Genomic DNA, 21540 nt, shown 5'->3' with positions numbered 1-21540 from the left:
AGTGAAAGAAATTAAGAAAAAAAGGAAGAGAAAGAGAGATAAAGAGGTTGGCTCTTTTTATCACATGAAAACAAGAAATGCCAACGCTCAGATACTAGAGATTACCGCTGGGGATAATAATCCAACAGAGGATGTTGGAGATTAGACTGATGATTGTTAGAGCCCTGCCTTTTCGAATACAAGGACATTTATTCAACAGAAGTTTCAGGACACTAGTGAAAACAGCATAAATTCATATAAAATAAATTGATTTTAGGTATACAATAATGATGGTCTGATTTGGATGAGTTTAGAATGGCGAAGCCCACAATATAACAAACCATCCTCACAGTGATACATTACTGGACTGCAGCTCACCGAGTTCAGTCAACAAAATATGAGAATGTAGTTCACCAACTCAAACCAACAGTGTCACAAAACAATCTGTTCCTCTTACTAATACAACAGTGTTACTTAACTTAAAAGCTAGAATTCATCAGTCAAAAAGCTCCAACACAAGGGCCTCGACTGCCTTTCAAAATCAATTGTGCTGTAACGTAAACATTCATACTTATTCTTGAATGAGGTTACACCATGACACAAAGTCAAGCTTATTAACATAATGACACTTAATCTTAAAAATGGAGACAACTCATGTAGTGAAAAAAGACCACTGCCCTAATTACTACGTATATTTCTGAGCAACGGTATCATTATACCACAAATTATAAATGCAAGTGATCAATCAGAAAATGGTTTTAAAATAATCAAAGTTGAGCTGAGTCAGTATTGGGCTTAACATTGTTCAGATCACCTGAAACATGATTCCACAGGCCATAATGTGTCAAACAAGTGTTTAATGTTATGCTTGCTCAGCCAAGCAGTCTGACTGAAAACAGCCCAATGCAATGCATGGAGGTGGGTTGGTGGGGCTGTTTAAGGCTTCGGTGAGACAAGAAATATGATCCAGCCCAGTCTGACCAACAGTTATCTGAAGGCTTACAGTGTCAGACCCTAAAGAAACCACACAATGGTTTATAATACGCTGAAAAGGAAACTTACAGCTGTGGAAAATTAGTAGTCACAGTTTGTTCTTTGGTTACGCCGACGTGAGGTAAACAGGACAAATACAGAGTTCCTGTTTCAAAGGAATTTGTGCCGACTTCATGTTGAGCCAGGTTAAACTTTTTTGCCGTTATACTCGTTCTTTGCCAACCAAAGGAGCAAATAGCCATTTGATAACTTCAGCATTAATCTTCGATGTAGAAAGTCATTAAAGGTGTGTCCAAACTTTTGACCTGTCCCGTATGCTGGGAAAAGCCATAATATTACTCACTACCAACGCGCAATAAATTAAGAAGGGAACACAGAGTAGCAACATGTTGCAGTTAATACTTGTGAATCATGGTAACAATCAGCATTCATGTTAAAAAGATGAGCATGTGATTGTGAATATAATAAGATCATTTCATTACACCTTCAGCGGATGTTTGCTGTGGTTTTGTGCTGTGGGTGGGCTGTGGTTCATATCCTGTTGGTATCATACAGCTCTTCTGGGTAAGGGGCAGGATGTAACGCTGTAAAATAGAATTTCTCAGAGGATGGGACATTCAAAATAAGTACTTAACTTTCCACACCATGCCTACATCTATAAGTGGGATGGTGTCCTCTATTATTGTTAGAAATACTATGCTGTATATCATAAATTAAAGCGGCTATCATTGATATTTTTGTAATAACAATGTGTCAAATGACAATGTCACATTAAGGGAGCCGCTCGTATAGTGATGAACCTAAAGAGAATTATCAGCCGATCTGCAGCTCTGCTCGGCTTCACAGAGCTTTATAGTGAGTTTGAGCTCATCTATCGAGCCACGACTTGACCGTTTACTCTGCGGCAGTTTTCAGAGAAAAAGCTCTTAAAGCTCACTGTTGCACCCATTCACAGTTTGATTTTCTAGCCTTTATAAGCATAGCTGACCTTTCTGTCTGACATAAAATATTTCATATAGTAGGTCAGGGACTTTCTTTTACTCATTTCCTATTTACTGTTTGGTGAAGTAATGTATAAAAGGGAAGGAGATATGACTAAGATTAGATAGAAGGGGATGGACTGAAAATTGGGGGCAAGTAGTTGTTCGGTAACATAAATATAAATACGGGAAATACGGCTGTGCAGATATTGGAGACCGACCAACACCCGAAAACTGAAACAACCAATAATCTCACAGCGGATCACAGCATCCAAAACCAAGAAAATGAAGAGTTTCCTTCTGCTCATCCTCTCACTGATGGCAGGTAAATAGATTGCTGCTACCAGACTTTAGCAAAGTTTACACATTACAGCCATGCCTCTACAACACAGAATAGAGGACAGTACTCTGCTGTAGCTCACTATTAACCAACAGAGAAGACGACTCAAACAAAGTCAAACAATAAGGTCAAAATACAGTCATTGCCAGGTTCATTTGTATATGTAGATATTTTGCTGCTTGGTGTTGCCAGCTGATAAAGTAATAAAGGAAAAATCTTCCACTGCACAAGCAGTAACACATTTTAATTGTGTTTACTTGAATCTTACTTGACAGTTAAAAACTAGATAAATACACAGTTCTACAATGAATCAAGGATGTTCAGATTGCAGGTCTGCTTAACTGGTATGGGAAATGTATTGTGGGTACAGTCTCTGGGCACTTTGCACTGACACAAACTCTTACAGGATGCAGATTGTAGTTTGTCGATCAGAGAGCACTAACTTTAGGTTTCAAATGTGGATGTTAATTCTACAGTAACTTAAACACACACAGACACCTGAGTCATATTAAGATAATTAGCAGCATTTGTTCATGAGAAAAGTGTAGCCATGATTGTAGCTTTACTGTTTTGAAAGAACAAAAAATATTTAAAGGCATTTTTAATTTATCAACTATGGATAAGTACCTCATACAACCACACCGTGGAACTGTGAACAGACCCTGGTCAGACGGATTCAGCAAAAGTTGTTTGACAGTTGGATGTTTCACAGATGTTGAGAACTCTCTCAGTGTCGTGGAACAACAGGGTGGATATGAATCAGGCAATACATCGCTAGAAAAAGCTTCAGAGGATGCCATCATGCAAAAAGTCCAGATGATTTAATTGAAAGAAAGGTACAAGTGGACACTGAAAGTCTGTAATCCACTAACAGTACGTCTGTGATCCTGAAACAGTGAATGTTACACTGATTGAACTAAAGTCAGTCTAATCGTTTCAGTGTCTGAAATGATGTCAAGTTTTATCCTTGTTTGATCTACAGATTGTCAGGTCTGGTATGGAGTCAAGGGATGTCTACAAGGATGGGTTGAATTCACCTGCAAATATCCAACACCAAATGTAAAATATACAAATATTTATGTAGATGATCCAAGAGAAAAAGTCACAGAAAGTAATAAAAAGGATGTGTGGGAAACTGAAGGCAACGTTTCCCTGTTCCATGATACCGGAAATAAAAAACTCAGGGTGCTCATCAAACATCTTGAACATGAAGACTTTGGGAAGTACCAGTGTCTATTTTACCAACAACATCATGACTGCACCACTGACATAGAGGAACTCGATCTGGTAGATGGTAAGAGACGCTCACTTTTAATGTGTTTCTAATTTACTCAAAATTGAAGTTTGTCCGAACTTGTTCACAAAGAAAACAAGTAAAACAAACTGATAAAAATGATCACACAGAATGTAACAACACAATGCACACGTGATGAATCAAGCCACAGACTGCTGACAACAGATTTAATCCTAAAAGATCTCAAATATCAGATATTTAAAGTTTGGTGCCATTATTACAAATTTAAGTTATTGTGTCTTCAGCGAAACAAATGATCAGAAACAGAAACCAAACTGCCATTAAGAACAAATTACAAGCTCATACATCAACAGGAGTGAGTAAAGCACACTTTACTGTGCGTGAGATGACATTCATTTCCATCCATTACACAGTATTAATGACACATTTTAATTAGTTGAGTCAGTGTCACACGCTTTGAAGCCCCACTGTTGTAGACCTTCTAACAATTTCTCCTCAATGGCTTCAGGATTTATTTTTTGTTTTATTTCTAATTATTTAGGCAGTCTCCTAAATTCTTGCTGCATTTTATGGTTTTGTATTTTCTTTGCACCAGTGAAGCACATTGTAATGCTGCTTTTGAAAGGCACTATAGGAATACAGATTACTTAGTTTTGAATTTTTCACCTTCCTTCTTTCTTTGCAGAGAAAGATGGCTGCCAGGCTCCATTTATTCAAACCGTGTATAGAAGAGCTAAAACCACCATCACATGTGATGATCCAGGAAACACATACAAGTCCAGAGTCAAGTTTTTCTGCAAAGACAATGATTTCATCTGTGAGGATATTTTATCAACAAAATCTTCACTGTCAAAAGGGACATTCACTCTCACAGAGACCAACAGTGGCTTCAACGTGTCCATCAGTGACGTGTCCTCACAGGATGCTGGGGTCTACTGGTGTGGAGTGGAATCAAATGAGGGACGTTACAGAACGGCACTCAGAAAAATACAACTGAAGGTTGAAGGTGAGTCACACACATGTGACACTTTAGTTTGATTTACTCACACAAATATTAAGTTGTATCTGAAATATGTTGTTAAATACAGTCAATGCTGTCTGTCTGTCTGTCTGTCTGTCTGTCTGTCTGTCTACAGATATTACTACCTTCTCAAGGTCTCCAACTGCTGGACAGAATTTTACATACTGGTGTAGATATCCAAACGGTAGTCTGATAAAGAAATTCATCTGTAAGGGAGAAGATCCATCTATATGTCAACGTGTAGCTAGCACTGCATGGCACGACGAGAACACACGGTTTTCCATGAAGGACGACAAAGTGAAGGGAAACATCACCATAACAGTGAGAGAAGTAACAACAGGCGACACTGGGACATACTGGTGTGGAGCAGAAAGCACTGCGCCAAGGCAGAGCAACCCATTCTTCAACAGACTCCTGATGACTGTGGGTGAGCTGTCACTGCTGATTCATACCAGACAACATTTCATCCTGATCAGCTTCATAGTTCTGAATCAGGAGCATTAACATTTGGAGTCTGCAGCATCAAAATTCAAAACTACTTCCAGTTTCAACAGAATGTCCTCACCGACCAGTGTCTCGCTGTCAGTGTGCTCTTTTAGCTCTTATTAAAGTAACCACCCTCCAGTAACTGTAATGTAAAATACAGAAACTGAAAGCTGATACATCATCGCACCCTCAATTCATATAAATTATTAATAATTATAGAAATGTTCCTGTGCAGCCAGATCATGTCATAAAAAAAGAAAAGAAACAAAAAAGAAAAGTTCTATTCTTCAGATTTCCTCCATTTGTGTTTATACCAAACTGATCTTCTTCTAAGTTTGAAGTTAAAATCCTCTATTGTTGTTTGCATGCTCAACTAAAACGCAGCTCTGACTGTCTGTTTTCAGTGCCATCGACTGCATCAACAGTTCCTTCTTCAACCTCATCACCATCTTCAACACAACCAGTGACTGTTGCTTCTGGTGGTTTTAGTAAGAAAGCACATTTTAAAATCCCTTAACACAGACAGATCTGGATGTTAATGTGAGGTGTTAATGTTGGATGTTTTCTTGCTGTCTGCTTTTCTCATGCAGATCATGGATCTGTGCTGCCCACTGCTGTGGCTGTCTCTGTGGACATTCTGCTGATGTTAATGTTTCTGTTCATCACATATTTTGTCTACAAACGTAAGACATGTTCTATAGTTCTTCACTTGTCAGGCAGACGCAGATAGTCTGCAGATGACACAAAGTCACTCTTTTGTTCAGCAGTGACTTTCTGCATGGGAAGCACTATAACACACACACTCAAAATGCTTATGCTTTGGTTGTTTAGGGTTGCTCAGATCGATCAAACCAAGAAACAGCAAGGAGCTTTTACTGAGTACCAAATGTTGTTGCTCATAAGGGTGAAAAATGCAAGAAATTGACTGACTAACGCCGGAAAGAAATGGCTTGTTAACCGTCTGTGATCAGGAGAAACCGAGGCTTGTGTCTGTTTTCATTTGTGTTCTGGAGCAGAACGACATCTGAACAAGCAGAGAGTTGTTTTATCTGTTGCCTCAACAGCAGCAAATCTTTCAGTTTAGGTGAAGAATCGCTCGTCTTCATAATGTAAGAGTCACATCCAAAACATGTTCTGAGCTTCTGTTCATATCTTTCTCTCATAATTCCATATAAACTAGCCCAGCCAGAACTTTCCTTCATTTCATCCATTGCGGTTTTCACTTCCGATCCTAGGTCTGAATTTAACGTCACTTGACTGCAAACAACCTACAAGTGTGCTGAATGAACTCTAACTCTAATGTTATCTTTCACTGTTCACAGTATCTTAAATTAATGCTGCAGGTATTGTAGTAATGAGATTAACTTTACATCCTCCATAATATAGCCAAGCCGGTAGAACGCTTGACTGAAGTGAATGCTGTACATTTATGGTAACTGCTCAATCATTATTACAACAATACCATTTTGCTCTCTTCCATTTCACACAGGATTTGCCCCAAATACAAGGAGAGAAGAATAAAGGAAAAGCAAAGAGGTTAGTGTACAAGTGTATTTTATACAGTATAAATGATATATTAATATGTGCTACTGAGTCTATACAATTTATATTCTTCCCCAGGTGGAATCAGACATGGGAACAAACCCAGAAACCAGAATGGAGACCAGCTTTGTACTTGATTCACCACACTGATGACCTTCTGACGAGCTCCTTGACTTTGCTGTGCTTCACTACAGCTGTGCCGCTCAGTCTTTAATTCCAAGTTACAACTCAGAAAAGCTGATGTACTCATCCTCAAACCAGCTCCTCAGTGGTTAGCATTACTTGCCTTTACCTTGTATGCAGTTTTGTAAAAGCAACTGGTTATCAACAAATCGTTGCAGCTTTAAACACTTGTGTATTGGACTCTGTGTCTGAAACATGCTCTGGTCAAGTCTACAGTTTTCAGCAATGGCTTTGGTCTTCATATGCACTTGTCTTTCGCTGTGACTCAGTTGTGTTTCCAGTGATGGAACAATTTGTTTGGGCATCCTCTCGACACGTCAAAGGAATAGATTTAGCTTTGTGTTGACCACACAACCATCACCATCTTTTTTTCCATACCTGCTCTTCCTCATCTGCCCCCACACTCACAGCTGTAATTTCTACAACATTTGAGTCGTTTCCTGTCCGGGTTAGAACAGGCCTTATGTTGATGCCATTGCTAAAAACTGCTAATGGGGCTTTAAACCAGGGCTCTACTCTATCTTTTCCACTGGTCGCACCAGCACATGATTTTCCTATGAACTGGGCACGTGCCTTGTCATTGGCATAGGTTGGTTCACATTCAGCCCGTTTTTTTTCATCAGTGCGATCTGGGATTTGAATTGTGTGAACGGGAGTTCCTCTTTCTATGTTATAGGCAGTGTTAAACTTAATGACCATTTCGTTCTCTTCTGTTGAGCGATTACTCTCATCCATCCGCTGAAAAAGTCGGGAGGGGCTCAGTGTTTGGGGTGATGCATTGGTCCCGACAGGTTTTGTGTTTTATGCTGTCGTTGAGTAACTTCACAGTTTCCAGCTTAAATTGTGTCGACCCCGTAATAAATTTAGTGTTGCCTGCAACAGATGGGCCACACTGTCGACACCAGACACACAACACAGTTCCCCCTTCGTACCGCAACCACGGGTACTGTCAACCATTGTGGTTGAAAGCAGTACTTTTTTTTTTTTCACCTGCTGCTCGGCGGGTCTCTCCCTGTCCGCCTCATCAACAGTAGGCCCACCGTCTGATTCGGCACCTTTTGCTGGCTCTACCTAACCACCAGTCTCCTCCTCTCTCTCCTTATTTAGTTTTTGGAGAATAGCGAAACTCTAGTCTTGGTGTCTTGAAGTTCTGTGCGCTGCGCGTGTACGCGACGGCTTATGTGCACGCGACGGCGCTGTCTGAACAGGAGAGAGTGCAGGTGGAGGCGGCTGACGAAACCAGTGAAAAAAAGGACGACTTTCAACCACAATGTCTAACACGGAGCAATAAAACTGATGCGCTCGCACGAACGCGACCAGATGAAATTCTTACTCGCAAACTCTGAAGAAAAGGTCGCATATGCGACCATTTTGGTCGCAGTCTCGAGCCCTGCTTTAAACTGCTAACAGACTTTTTTCTGATGACAAAATACCTGAAATCCAAGTGAAGGTGCAGCACGTCCAAATCCAAATCCTGGGACGGTTCCTTGGATCCTCCAGACATGGCAGTGATCCTCTTGCCGGAAATCTGTCAAGAAAAACTCTCTTTAACATAAGGAACTGTTTCCTCTACGTCATCTTTGAACTGCATTTGTAAAGTGTGCATAAAAGTAGCAAGCCTTAACTTACATTTGCTATGCCTCATGCCTAATGCATTTCATAAAGGTGGCAGGTATACAGTACTAAAACACTGGGCCACGAGTAGAAGCCCTTCATATTATGCCTGTACTATCCCATATAGATTCTCCTATCGTGTAGCCTAACTTCTGAGGTCAATATAATGTTTAAAAATATTCAATAACATTTCTCTGCCATTATCTTATTCATTTATACTTACCTAAATAAATACAAATTCATCTTTGCTTTAACTTGTTGATGTATCTTGGTATGTTAGTAACATACACTTCGGTGTTTTCTGCAATAGCTACTCAACAATTTCTAATATTTTTCTTTTTTTTTAACAGCGAGAGTGTCTGGAAATATAATTACTATTCTTATAATATGTAAAATATGTCAGAATATAACCGGGATTGTGATGGTGTGGACCTGCTTCCCGTCGTTCTTTCCGATGAGGACGCACCACTCTGCGTATGGCGAGCGCCCCCTGGCGTCAAACCCTCCTTATTGTCCGTCTGCCGTCTCGCCGTAGTTATATTCAGTGTTTTCACTTGTTGGTCTTTTTAATTGACTGTGTATCACTGTTTTTGGTCTTAGTGTTGCATTCATCTGCCCTGTGCTTTATGTGTGCTAAATGTATCCACCCCACTGCTGCATAACCAAGTGAATAAAGTTACTGATTTATTGATTGCTCACCACTTTTTTTGACACATCTCCGAAAACTCTCGACGTGGTATTCTCTCCTGCTGACACGCCATTAAATGTGACTGCACCTGCTTCAAACTAGCAGACTTACCAGGAGGCACACCTTGACGGTCAGTGGGGTTGAGCCGGATACTCGTTTCAGATGAGTATCCGGTACGGATAAAGCATTTTTGACGAGTACGAGCATGATACGAGTAAAACTCGTCAATATCCGTGCTCGTGCTCGTGCTGAAGGAAAATCCTCATTGGGTAACTGACTGTCTTCACGCTCTGTGATTGGCCAGTCACACACAGCGCCCGCCCCTCCCTTCACTTTGCTCCCTTCAGTTCTCCGTAGGTTTTCTTCAGCTCGCCTGTTTCGGTTTGTATGATATTTAAAGTTACCTGGTGAACTTGTTTCGTAACGTACGCGGTGCGTTTGATAAGACAGAGCTGAAAACGGCTCGTGTCGCGTCGGTCACTGCCTCCACTCCGGTCGGGTTTTTTTGTTTGTTTGTTTGTTTTCTTTTTACCGTCTGCTTGCTCTCAGTTTAGCTGGTGATATAAAGTCAGTTGGAAAACTTTGCTCGTACTGAACGCGGTGCTTTTGAGAAGAAGACAGTGAACAAGGCTGACATTATTTCTCTGTTTGTATCACTGGATGTTTGCATGAATCACCAAGTTCACACAGATCATGAAGAAATAAACAGTCTTACAGACCACTTACACACATATAGCTGAACACACAAAGTAGCCTATATTAATATTTTTATTGGAGATCAATTTCAGACTTAAAATAATGTACCAATTTAAGCCCCACCCATTTCCGTTAGGCCCCGCCCACTCCGAGTACAGATACGGATACAGATAATTTAGATGTGTGAACAGATACAGATACAGTGGTGGTGTACTCGCTCATCCCTAACAGTCAGGTCTAATGTTATCAAATCCATCAGTACATCAGACACAAACTGCACTGAGATGTTCAAAGTGTATTTCATGTGAACTAAATCAAACCAAATTCTCAATGAGAGGAACACAAGATGGACAAAAACAAACTGCAAAATCCATTTAAATAAGCTTATAACATGTCTATCGGTCGATGCGTTTTTGCCAGAGAGGAAATTCAAAGTCATACTGAAAAGCTCAGTTCTCAAAATGTAGCTGTGATTGTATAACAAATGCCAACAACAAACACTGAATCTGTATCTAATCCCTGTGCATAGAAAACATGATAAGAAAACATCTCTTCCTTCGTCCAGAGTCTAGCTCATGTCCATGCTCTCCGCGGGTCCTAAGCCGCCTCCCTCCCCTCCCTGGACGCTCTGGTAGATGGAAGCCATGTCGGCGTTGGTTCTGATCTGGTTGGCGAAGTCGGCCATGCTGGGGCTCCTCTCCACCTCGGGCACGGCCAGCAGGGCGGCGACGGCGCGCATGGCCGAGCGCCGCAACTCCTCCTGCTTCTCAAACTCCTGCTTCACAGACCCGGCCTTCACCTACGGGTGGTGGACGGCGGGGTTTCAGTTCAGTGTCATCACAAGCTTATTCCTCAATACTACTGCTTTACGCATCGCACAAGTTTTTACTGCTGGGTGGAAAAACAGTTGATTATCTTAATTCAATGTTTTCCTAAAGTGAAATAGTCCATTAAAACACTTAACTCACTCGTAAAACTGTGCGTGCACACAAACACTAAATATACTGTCGTAGCTCTAAACTGGGTCCTGAAGTAACTTTTCTGCTTACATTTCTTTTGACTTCAAAGCGATAGTTTCTGTACAGCAGCCCAAATCATCATTATTTAAACCCATCTGACAAGGGGTGTCAGCAAAGCCCGGTGGTCTGCTGCTGCCCACGTACGCCACACCTCAGCGTTACTGAAGTACCTTGGTAGTGCAGGTCGCCTTAAGTGGTTCTATCAGTCTGTCCAGTCTTTGGAGAACAGCAGCAGGACACAGTGAGGCCAGTCTAGCGAGCATCAGGAAAGTCAGCATCTACCGGATACACAGGAGAAAAAAGTGGGAGAGACGAGTCAAGAAAACTGACAGAACGTCCTCTCCTCCGTTTCAGCGTTTTCCACCCACCCTGATGTCGTAGTGATCTTTGAGTCCTTCCTCCACATGATCTAGGAAGCGCAGGACGTCCAGCCCCTCCAGGCAGCTGTCCAGCAGCGTGTACATACACTCGAACGCTGCTTTACGCACATCCAAACCGTCGTCCACGGTGTGTTTGAACGGACCCATCTCCACCTGCAGGACACGTGCAGGGTTACACACCGACGCAGAGCTTTGACAAACATCAAGATATTCACATCACACACAAACGCTTTCAGCTCCCCGACCAGCCAACCCACTTCTCTGATCAGGTCCTTCCTGATCTGGGTCTCCTTATAGAGGTGAGGCAGCACTGTTGCTAGGAGACCACGGATCAGGGATGGTTTATTATGGGCTGCAGAGTTAAACATCACCAAAGCGACACGGCGCACGTTGATGTCCTCATCCTGCAGGGTCTTCAGGAAGTCACCTGACAATCAGATGACATCATTACTGCCAAATAGAGTGTGTGTGTGTGTGTGTGTTTTCTAAGCTGAGGCTGACGGTTTGATCCCAGCCTGGACCCTTCGCTGCATGTCCTCCCTGTCCCTCCCCTGCCTTTCCTGTCTCTCTCCAGCTGTCACTATGTAAACAATAAGGCAACTCGAGCTAGGAGCTAGTGGGCAGCTATCTCTTTCCAAAGAATGTGGCTGAGGTGTTAATTTACTCCTCTGACTCACAGGTGAGGGAGGTGAGTGAGGAGGACAGCTCTGCTCCTCACTGCTGAGCCACATCAGATCTGCAGATTTTATCACTCATATCAGATCATAGCTCACAAAAAAACACGTTACTGAAGCCAAAGATGCTCTCGCTTTCGTTTCACTGTGACTTTAAGATGACTTTTTAAAAATGTGACACTACACTTCAACTTAGGATCAAGCTCAGGTTTGTTCTGGAAATTAAACTAAAGCAAAGCGTGTCTTTGTGTCTGTGTCTCACCTATGCAGTCCTTCAGCAGCGAGTCGATGGGAGCAGGCTGGTCAATGATAGTGAACTTGATCGCCGTCACCACTGTGCTGCGAGCCAGAGGAGAACCTGTGAGGAGGCAGGACCAGACGTTTCAAAGTTAGTGTTATTTTGCAAATTAAGCATTGGGTTTGTTGCCATCCTCAAAAAGCTTCCAGTTTAGGATTTATGAAACAAAGTAAGCATGAAATATTATGCTTGTTTTGTTAAGACGAGAGACAACTGCAGAACTGTTCCTATAAACTCAGCTAACAGCCCACATTAAACAGACAATCTGAGCTGTATCTCTGGAGAGATTTAGCTCTGGACCAACATCATGGACAGACAGAGCAGCATTTATAGCAGAAACCACACCCAAACACACACATTTCCATCCTCGCACATCGTACCAGCCTTAAGTTGCTGTCGAAGTCTGGGTAATAGTTGGGCAGCGTTGACTAGGGTCAGTTTTCCCAGACATTCAGCCACCAGGTTCCTGGTCCCCTCCTCCTGACACTCGCAGTTCTGAAACAGCAAGGACCAGATAGACTCCACATGGGGCGAGAGACTAGAGGCTGGACAGGCGCTGAGCAGAGAGAGAGAAGAGCAGATGAGAGACATTTTACCGTACTTTAAATGAATCTGGCTAAAGCTGCACTTGGCAAGAGTTTTCTGACAACATATGTCAGTTTAACCAGCTGAAATAATAAAAGTTGTCAGAATTATACTCAGCTTGGTTCAAAGAACAAAAGTGGACTTAATGAGAGTTTAAAAAAATGCCTCTTATCCGGAGTAAAAGAAACCTGAAGGTCATGTGATTTGATTTCTGCACGTCGCATTCTGCGATGTTCCATAAAGCTCCGCATTTTTAATTCACTGCCACTTGAGGGTGCCAAAGAGGAGCAGCACTGTGGAGCACTTAACTGAGAAAGACATGAGGAGAGAAAGAGAAGACACACACACACACACACACACACACACACACCTGATGACTTCTTTGAGGGAGTGCAGGAGCAGGTACTGCCTCCGCGGCTGGGAGGAGATCTCCTTCAGCAGGAAGGGCAGGTAGTCGTTCAGGCTGCCCACCGCCATGCTGCCTAAAGCGCAGGACGCTGCCGTCTTCACCTGCAGTCACAAACCAGAAGCTCTTCATATTAACCCACCCCCCCCCCGTGTTTCCTGTTTCCTTTTTATGATATTCAAATAAAGGCTGAAGACCATGTTATGTCTTACCTCCTCGTTGGTGGAGGCAATGGCCTCCAGTATGACTCCCTGCACCTCCTTACTTCCTCCCAGGCTGCCGGACCTCCCCACCTCCCCGAGACACAACAGAGCCAGGACTCGAACAGACTCTGGAGAAGCAGGACTCTTAACCTGAGAGGAGGAGAGGAGATCCAGTGACACCGAGACAGAAGGTGTTGTAGGTCACCAGTATACAAACACACACACGCACGCACACACACACAAACACACACACACACACACACCTCCTGCAGGAGGCCGGCCACAGTGCCGGATGTTTCTTTGGGGCAGGCGGAGGACAGAGCAGCCACACAGCGAGCGACAGAGTGATACGACTGTCTGTGGATGACGGAGGAGTCTGCTGAGGACTGAGAGCTGTGGAACGGATCTGTGAGAGACTTCAGCAACTGACTGAGGAGAGAGGAGGAGAGGAGAGGAGGAGAGGAGGAGAGGAGGAGGGGGAGAGGAGAGGAGGAGAGGAGGAAAGGAGAGAGGAGAGGAGAGAGGAGGAGAGGAGAGGAGGAGAGGAGGAGAGGAGGAGAGGAGGAGAGGGGAGAGGAGAGGAGGAGAGGAGGAAAGGAGAGAGGAGAGGAGAGAGGAGGAGAGGAGAGGAGGAGAGGAGGAGAGGAGAGGAGGAGAGGAGGAGAGGAGGAAAGGAGAGAGGAGAGGAGAGAGGAGGAGAGGAGAGGAGAGGAGGAGAGGAGGAGAGGAGGAGAGGAGGAGAGGGGAGAGGAGAGGAGGAGAGGAGGAAAGGAGAGAGGAGAGGAGAGAGGAGGAGAGGAGAGGAGGAGAGGAGAGGAGGAGAGGAGGAGAGGAGGAAAGGAGAGAGGAGAGGAGAGAGGAGGAGAGGAGAGGAGGAGAGAAGGAGAGGAGGAAAGGAGAGAGGAGGGGGAGAGGAGAATCAATAATACTGTAAAATGACATCATGTTACAGTCATGTGATCACGATACGTCTGTGAACATCTGTGGGTCTGTGAACCTGAAATGTGCTGCTACACGTCTGTATTGTGTTTTAATGGACTTCGAATCACATAAATGAACTCCACACTGTTGGTTTTGGAAGGTTTTCATGTCACTTGATAGCTGCTGTTTACAAGCCTGAGGGAAACTCTGGATTCCTGCTCCTTAAACATGGAAATGGTCACACTTGAATACTGCATGTGTGCAACTTCCATCCAAAAATATCAGATTGATATCAGTGTTAAAGCCCCGTGTGGGTCAACAGAAACATGACAAACAAAACGTTAGCAATTATCCTCAGCTCTGAACAGCTTTCCCACCACTCCACCTGAGTAAACAGTCGAGTTTTATATTGCTGCTGGGACATTTGGGCCTAAACACAGCTCTCTCTCACACACACACACACACACACACACACACACACACACACTCATGGCATGTTACCTGTAGCCCAGGTTACTGGTTTTGGACAGCACCAGCGCCTGTAGGAAGTCCAGTATGGCTGCCAGCGCAGCGCTCTGCAGCAGTGGGGAATGGACCAGCCTGAAGACTCCCGGCAGCACGGAGGAGCTGATCTTAGCCAGAGAGGAGGGGCAGGCTTTGGCCATGCAGGTCAGCAAGGTGACGGATACCTGAACACGGCACATGTGCAGAATACGACGACATTATAGAACAGCACCTATATATACAGCACTTTATGTCACGGAGGGATGATCCCAGATCACCTTGAACAGATGCGTAAATGTAACACTGCTCACGGTGAGAGAAGCAGGATTAACGTGTGTCAGTGTTAACTTCAGCGCAGCACCTGAGACACATGCATGTCGCTCTCATCCACCAGAGCAGGAAGTTCACACATCACAGGCTCCAGCGCCGCAGGTTTGATGCTGGCGGCGTGATGCGTGACCAGCGCGGTCAAACACGCCAGCGTGCCGAGCTTCAGGGCGCGCTGGTTCTTCCTGAGGAAGGATCCCAGCACCGACAGAGCTTCTGGCAGGATGGACGACAGGTCGATCTGGACCAGGTGGAGAAAAGACGGGATGAGAGACAGAGAGAGGAAACGAGGAACTGACAGGCACACAAAGATGGCGTCCTCTGAACCTTTAACGGAGAAGCAGCGATGAGGGCGACGGTCCGCACTGCTGTCAGTCTCGTGATCTCATTCTTTAACCTCTCCAGGAATATTGTCAAAACACCCTGCAGCTCCGCCCGCAGGTGGTCTCCAAGGTGACACACCATGTGACCCATGCAGGAAATAGCCCTCTCCTTCACTTCCTGGTCGATGTCTGTTGCTTTCAGCCTCTTCAGGGTCACAGAAAACACCTCGGAAACAAAATAGAACAATCTTCTCTTAATTTCTTCATAGAACTCGTCTTCAGATGGACAGACACTGAGTTTACTGCACAGCCACAACCTGCGACTTTCATGCTAACGCTGTACGGATCAATTAACAGTCCGTATAAAACATGGACGTGCTGAAACTTAGCAGCTAGCTGTCACTCAAAGCAGCCATGGCCAAAATTTTGTTTTCGAGAGCAACAGACAGGAAAGTACAGAGCAGAGCAAAGCCCTCGTACCTCTCTGATGAACGGTTTGGGGTCGAATCCGCCCGTCTGTCCCTGCGGCCGCATCACTTTGACCAGCTGCTGGGCGACCAGCAGAGCCTCAGAGGTGATCTTATAGAAACTGTCTTCTATACAGGCCACCACCGGGGGCAGCAGCACCTGCAGGGACCACAGCATGAGCGACGACCACAAAAGCTCATGTTAAGATCCACAGGAATGAAACACGAAGACGACAAGTTCAAACGCTCCTGAGGACAAATTTTACAGCTCCAACTTTAAAAAAAAACACACTGCATGTAAACACAGCAGCTGGAATGTAATGAGGTACATAAGCGCAGATTCAGATTGTTAATACAAAATATTAAAAAAATTAATAAATTGGGACACATTATTATGGATTAAGGTACCTGACAGTATACATAAAGTACATAAAGTACATAAATTAGGTCCACTTTTCCAGCTTCTTCAGTGATGCTACACATTAATGCATCAATAATTATAATCCTGTCAGATGATATATGTTGAAATGGGTCATTCTGCATAAGTACTTTTTGAAGTTTTGCCACTTAAAGTATATTTTGCAACTTTTACTTAAGTAAGATTGTGAATGCAGGACTGTTTTCTGCACTGTGGTATTACTACTTTAATACTTCTTCCACCACTGAGTATCAAACATCTTTCCAAAGCTGTGAAAACGTTCATGAGTGATTTCATCTGCACTGACGGAGACATCAGGAGCTCTTTTTTTCATTATTTCTCGTAGCTCATGGACATAACTGAGACACAAACTGAAGACATGAAGCTGAACTCAACGGCTGCAGGTTTGCATGATATCAGCCAATCATCTGTTTTAAAGAATATTATGGATGTTTCACATCATGGCACACTTGTCCTGAAGCAAAGCTTTAAAAGAGGCTTAAAGGACCTGCATGTGAGGCTGAAAGGCTTGAGGAGGGTGGGAGAGGAGGAGGACGTGGAAGAAGGAGAGCGCATCGATCCTCATGGTGGAGGAGGTGGACTTGTCTGTCAGGGAGAAGACAACGCCTGGAGGAGGGAGGGAGGGAGAAGAAAGACAAATGAAAAGGACAGAAGAGAGCAGAGGGAAGTGTGTGTGTGTGTGTGTGTGCGTGTGCGTGTGCGTGTGTGTGTGTACCAGGTATTAGAGCAGGTATGTGCTGTTCCAGGCCTCCAGGTACAGTGTGAGCCAGCTCAGTGAGGAGACAGAAGCAGCCCTGCCGAGACTTAACGCTCTTCTCCTTCAGCTGTCTGTGGAGAGCCTTCACGATCAGCGGCACCTGACAGACACACACACACACACACACACTTAAACTCTGATCCATACCATCATCATCCTCCTCTTCTTCTGTAAAGCTCATGACTGAACCTGCACCTGTTTCTTCAGCATGGCGACCGCCGGCTCCTCCTCTCTGCTCGGCCCGGACTCGGACCCGGCCGCGGCGACGCCGTGGTGACTCGATCCCGCCCGTGTCTGCCTCAGCAGCGTGGAAAAGGCGGCGAAGACGTCCGCCCTCACGTTCTCCTCGCGCTCCTTGAATCGGGCCAGCAGAGCCGGGCAGATGGAGGAGTAGAAGGAGAGGAGGAGGTCCCGCCTCGTGTTGATCAAAGCCTCCAGACACTTGATGGAGGAGCGCCGCACCTTCCAGCTCATATCGTCATCGTCACTGTACTCATCGTCTGATTCTGGACGGAGCGATGAGACGAGACGACACAGCAGTTTTTGTACTCAAAAACAGGTTAAACTCACTTATTACTTACAAGTCAAGTCCCTCATTTATATTTGTGAATTCATACAAACTCACTGTGAACAAAAACACAAGCTAACGAGTCATTATGAGCCTCTTGTAAATTTCCCTGCTTGAACACAAACAGTAAAGATTTGCTGCTTCCAGTCTTGACGGGTCATTCCAGTTTTGGCTCCATCTCCTCTTTTCTCCAGCTGACAGACACACCTTTAACACACAGGACCAATTTTCTCTGTACAAGTCAGACGTATCGTGTAACGCCTGGAGAAACCCCCCTTTGACCCCGCAGACACATTTCTGTCTTTAAAGCCGTCCCTCAGAGGATCACTGTCAGCTCCGTCCTCTCTCGTTTCAAACAAGCTGCTCCCACATGTCAGCTATTAGAAGTGCACAAGAAGAGGACGTAGAATTTAATTTTTCAGGGGACATTTCAGACTTGGCACGCTTCATACGCTTCTGCAGATCAAAGCCGTACATCGTACTCATATTTCCAAAACAAAACTAGCTTGAATTATTCCCGAGGTGGCTCCTCCTCTGTGATAAATACAAATGCTGCCCTGCCTCACCTCTTCACATGTGCTGGTCACGGCTCCGCCAACACCAATTATGTAAATCAGTCTTCCAAACCTTCTCTGAACTCTACCGTGTCCCACTGAGCCTGGCGATCCCCCACAATATCTGACAAACCCAAACGAGGCGGGCCTTCACCTCCTGACGGGCTTGATGAGCTGCCCCTCTCACTCCCTCTGGATTACTGCAGTTCTGCAAGTACCTGCAAGTACTGCAAGTACTAAAGAGGACGAGGCCCCTTTCTGTCCTTTGATGAGAAACCTGAGACTGTCTTAAAGCAGGACAGGGTCATAAAACTGACACAAGGAGGATGAAAACAAAAGACAGACCTTCATCCAGCCCGTCCTCTATGTCCATGCTGTCTTCTTCCTCCTCCTCATCGTCATCATAATTGTAGTTAGGGTCAAAGGTCATGAACTTAAGACAAAGCTGTGTTACTGTGGCAACATGGGGGGACATCTCCTTTGGACACCTGTCAATCAATGGACACAACGCGAATAAAAAGAGAGAGAGAGTGTGTGTGTGTGTGTGTGTGTGTGTGTGTGTGTGTGTGTGTGTACCTGCGTATAAACGCTTCAAAGGCCTGGAAACAATATTCTCTCAGCTCGTCGTCCTCCACGCTGGTGAGCTTAAGCACCATGGGGATCAGCTTCTCTAAATGTTCACCTACAGAACACACACACACACACACACACACACACACACACGTACAGCAGACAAAATCAAATAGAAGAACCAGGCGTCGTCAGCAGAGTCACTAATCAGACATGAACGCAGCATCAGGTCTCACCGACGCGATGGCCGCCCTGACGGCTGATGGTTGCCAGGCACTGGATGTACGTCCTCGTCATTGAAGTGGGCGGGCCTTTGGCCAACTCCATCAACAGGTGCTCAGTCAGCTGGGAGAAGAGGGCGGGGCTGCAGCACGGCACCAGGTGACCGAGAGCCAAGATGGAGCGCTTCCTGACCGCCATCCTGGGGCTGGTTAACTGAGAGTGCGTCAGGGTGAGGAGTGAATGAATGAAGGAGTGAATGAAGGAATGAACAGACAGATGACATAGTCGTGAAGAATTCAACGCTCCACGTTCACATTCGTCACAGGTCATGTTGAGGGTTTCTTACCTGAGGCAGCAGGCTGGACAGCAGTGAGCTGTGAAAACTGACCAGCGCGCCGCTCAGCCTGGAGAAAGAACGAAAACACAAAGAGTGTGTGACAGCCATGCTAGCAGCTTAGCTCTAAGCTTAATGTTAATTTAGAATGCTAACAGAATGCTAACATGTATCATGCATACAGTGACTAAGATAACATGTTGGTGTTTAGCAGGTATAATGTTTACCAGATCACTTTATTTTAGCATGTTAGCATGCTATTGGTCGCTAATTAGCCTTGAATAGCTGAGGCTGATGGGAGTGCGATTAGTTTTGCAGGTATCTGATCAGAAACCAAAGCACTGAACAAACTAAAATTTGACCTGATGATGGCGGCAGGTGAAAAGTTAATGCATCACCAAAGTTGTGACAGTTGAACCTGAGAGGAACATGAAGGTCTAGTTGCTGAGATATTTCAGTCTGGATCAAAGCGCTGGATCGACCGTCTGACACTGAGCCCACGGCTGTGATGTTTGGTTATTACCTCCCCAACATGTCTGACAGGATGTCCAGAGCCTCTAACTGAACTGTCACGTCCTCTTGTTTCCCCATGGCACCAATCAGCTGGGAGGTGATCTTCTTGCACACACTGATGGTCAGCGTCAAACCTGGCAACCCACATACAGACGAAAGAAGCATCTTAAATGGAAATCTGGCTACAAAAAGCTGGCCGTCCCCAAATTTGGGATAAGCTGATACAGCAGCGATGAGACTCTTCCTCACCTGATGAAGACAGCGGCAGCTCTGCGATCACAGTCTTCAGTCCCATGCTGGAAATGTCTCTCAGCTGCTCCTTGTCGGACATCATGTTTGAGCACAGCGTGTCCACCATCGTCTCCACCTGAGGCTCCTTCACCTTGCTCACCAGAGGGGCCAGGCTGCAAATCAAACAAACCCAAACGATGCTTCACTCATTCGCTATAAACAGTTCACCCAAAGAAACCAGAGCACCACCCAGAGGATGAAATAAGACGGTGCCTCGGACCAGCTGGAGAGCACCTGATATGTCGTTTATAGCTTCAAGCTTTAATATTCTGTCCTCTCCTTTCATTATTGATCTGTTTGTTGTCTTACTTTGCCAGAACAGACTTTCCCTTGAGTGACAATGACGATTTTACTGATTGTGCAGCATCTAAAGTGCAGGACAGACTGATTTCCTTTCCTCGTCTGTCACCTTTCAGTGCTATCCTCCACCTGTCCACCAGATGTCCTCAGACTTTGCCTCCTGTCCCAGTCACCTGAGTCCTACCTGCTCAACTGTCCCTCACTCCCCAGTTAACCCCACAGTCTAAACCCCTGTGTGTGTGTGTGTGTGTGTGTGTGTGTGTGTGTGTGTGTCTTCACCATTTCACAGCCAGGTTCTGCACCTCCCCGTTCTTGTCCTCCAGCAGTTTAAGCAGCATGGTCACCACCTTCCTCTCGCTGTCCTCGTCCAGCTTAATGCTGTCCTTCTGCAGCTCCAGCATCAGGTCGTTGGTGGCCATGAACCTGGTCTCACACACACACACACACACACACACACACACACACACACACAGATGGAGAAACAGGAACAGTTGTGAGTAAAGAGAAAGAGATACAAATTACCTGGTGATTAAATTATGAACTTATTAAAATGTCTGATTTTATGTTGCTATGACACTAAATCCCATTCCAACACACACACACACACACACACACACACACACACACACACAAGAATGAAATGTAAGCAAAAAAGAAAGGTGACAAAGACAGACTGAATCATCAATATTATCAAGGTGATCAGTTGAGTGAAATCTATATTATCAGGCTGTTGTGGACTTACAGACCCTGAACGCACCACACACACTAACACACTTTCTAAAACTGACTAAAATCAGATTTCCGGTGATTTAGCCCAGATTAGACTGAAGTGACACACATCTAACATATGACAGAAGTGTCATCTCACTGTCAGACACACGAGCTGCTCTGTCTTACCTAAAATCTTTGTCGGTAGATGTCATTTTCTCCAACAAGTTGGAGATGTGGTAAGACACATTCGACATCTCGGTGCTTTGACAGCTGTCACCGACGAAATGAGAGTTACTCTACGACACGAGCAGAAAACTGGGGCGACAGATTTAACCCGACAACATGGCGAAGCTGGAGGGGGCAGAGGGAAGAAACACACCGGCGGGGAACTTGACAC

The 21540-nt window shown here is 44.8% G+C and overlaps 1 protein-coding gene across 1 annotated transcript; it reads right to left on the bottom strand.

Annotated features, from left to right (window-relative positions):
- Positions 1–9890: 9890 nt before the first annotated feature.
- cand2 (cullin-associated and neddylation-dissociated 2 (putative)) lies at positions 9891–21426 on the bottom strand. Its single transcript, XM_076748027.1, has 24 exons — positions 21330–21426; positions 20712–20855; positions 20091–20245; positions 19852–19975; positions 19341–19398; positions 19009–19207; positions 18779–18884; positions 18548–18690; positions 17276–17586; positions 17039–17180; positions 16811–16929; positions 15898–16044; positions 15422–15643; positions 15129–15335; positions 14765–14952; positions 13606–13771; positions 13352–13492; positions 13104–13243; positions 12529–12704; positions 12113–12208; positions 11434–11603; positions 11165–11329; positions 10967–11074; positions 9891–10576 (listed from the first exon to the last, which is right to left on the bottom strand). Exons 1-24 carry the CDS (start codon positions 21395–21397, stop codon positions 10346–10348), a joined length of 3726 nt encoding a protein of 1241 aa, XP_076604142.1. The 5' UTR covers positions 21398–21426; the 3' UTR covers positions 9891–10345.
- Positions 21427–21540: the final 114 nt, after the last annotated feature.

The sequence above is a fragment of the Chaetodon auriga genome, chromosome 2 (assembly GCF_051107435.1).
Source record: "Chaetodon auriga isolate fChaAug3 chromosome 2, fChaAug3.hap1, whole genome shotgun sequence".
NCBI lineage: Eukaryota > Metazoa > Chordata > Actinopteri > Chaetodontiformes > Chaetodontidae > Chaetodon > Chaetodon auriga.
Note: the sequence above shows the minus strand (reverse complement) of the source record. Positions and strands in the feature narration are given on the sequence as shown.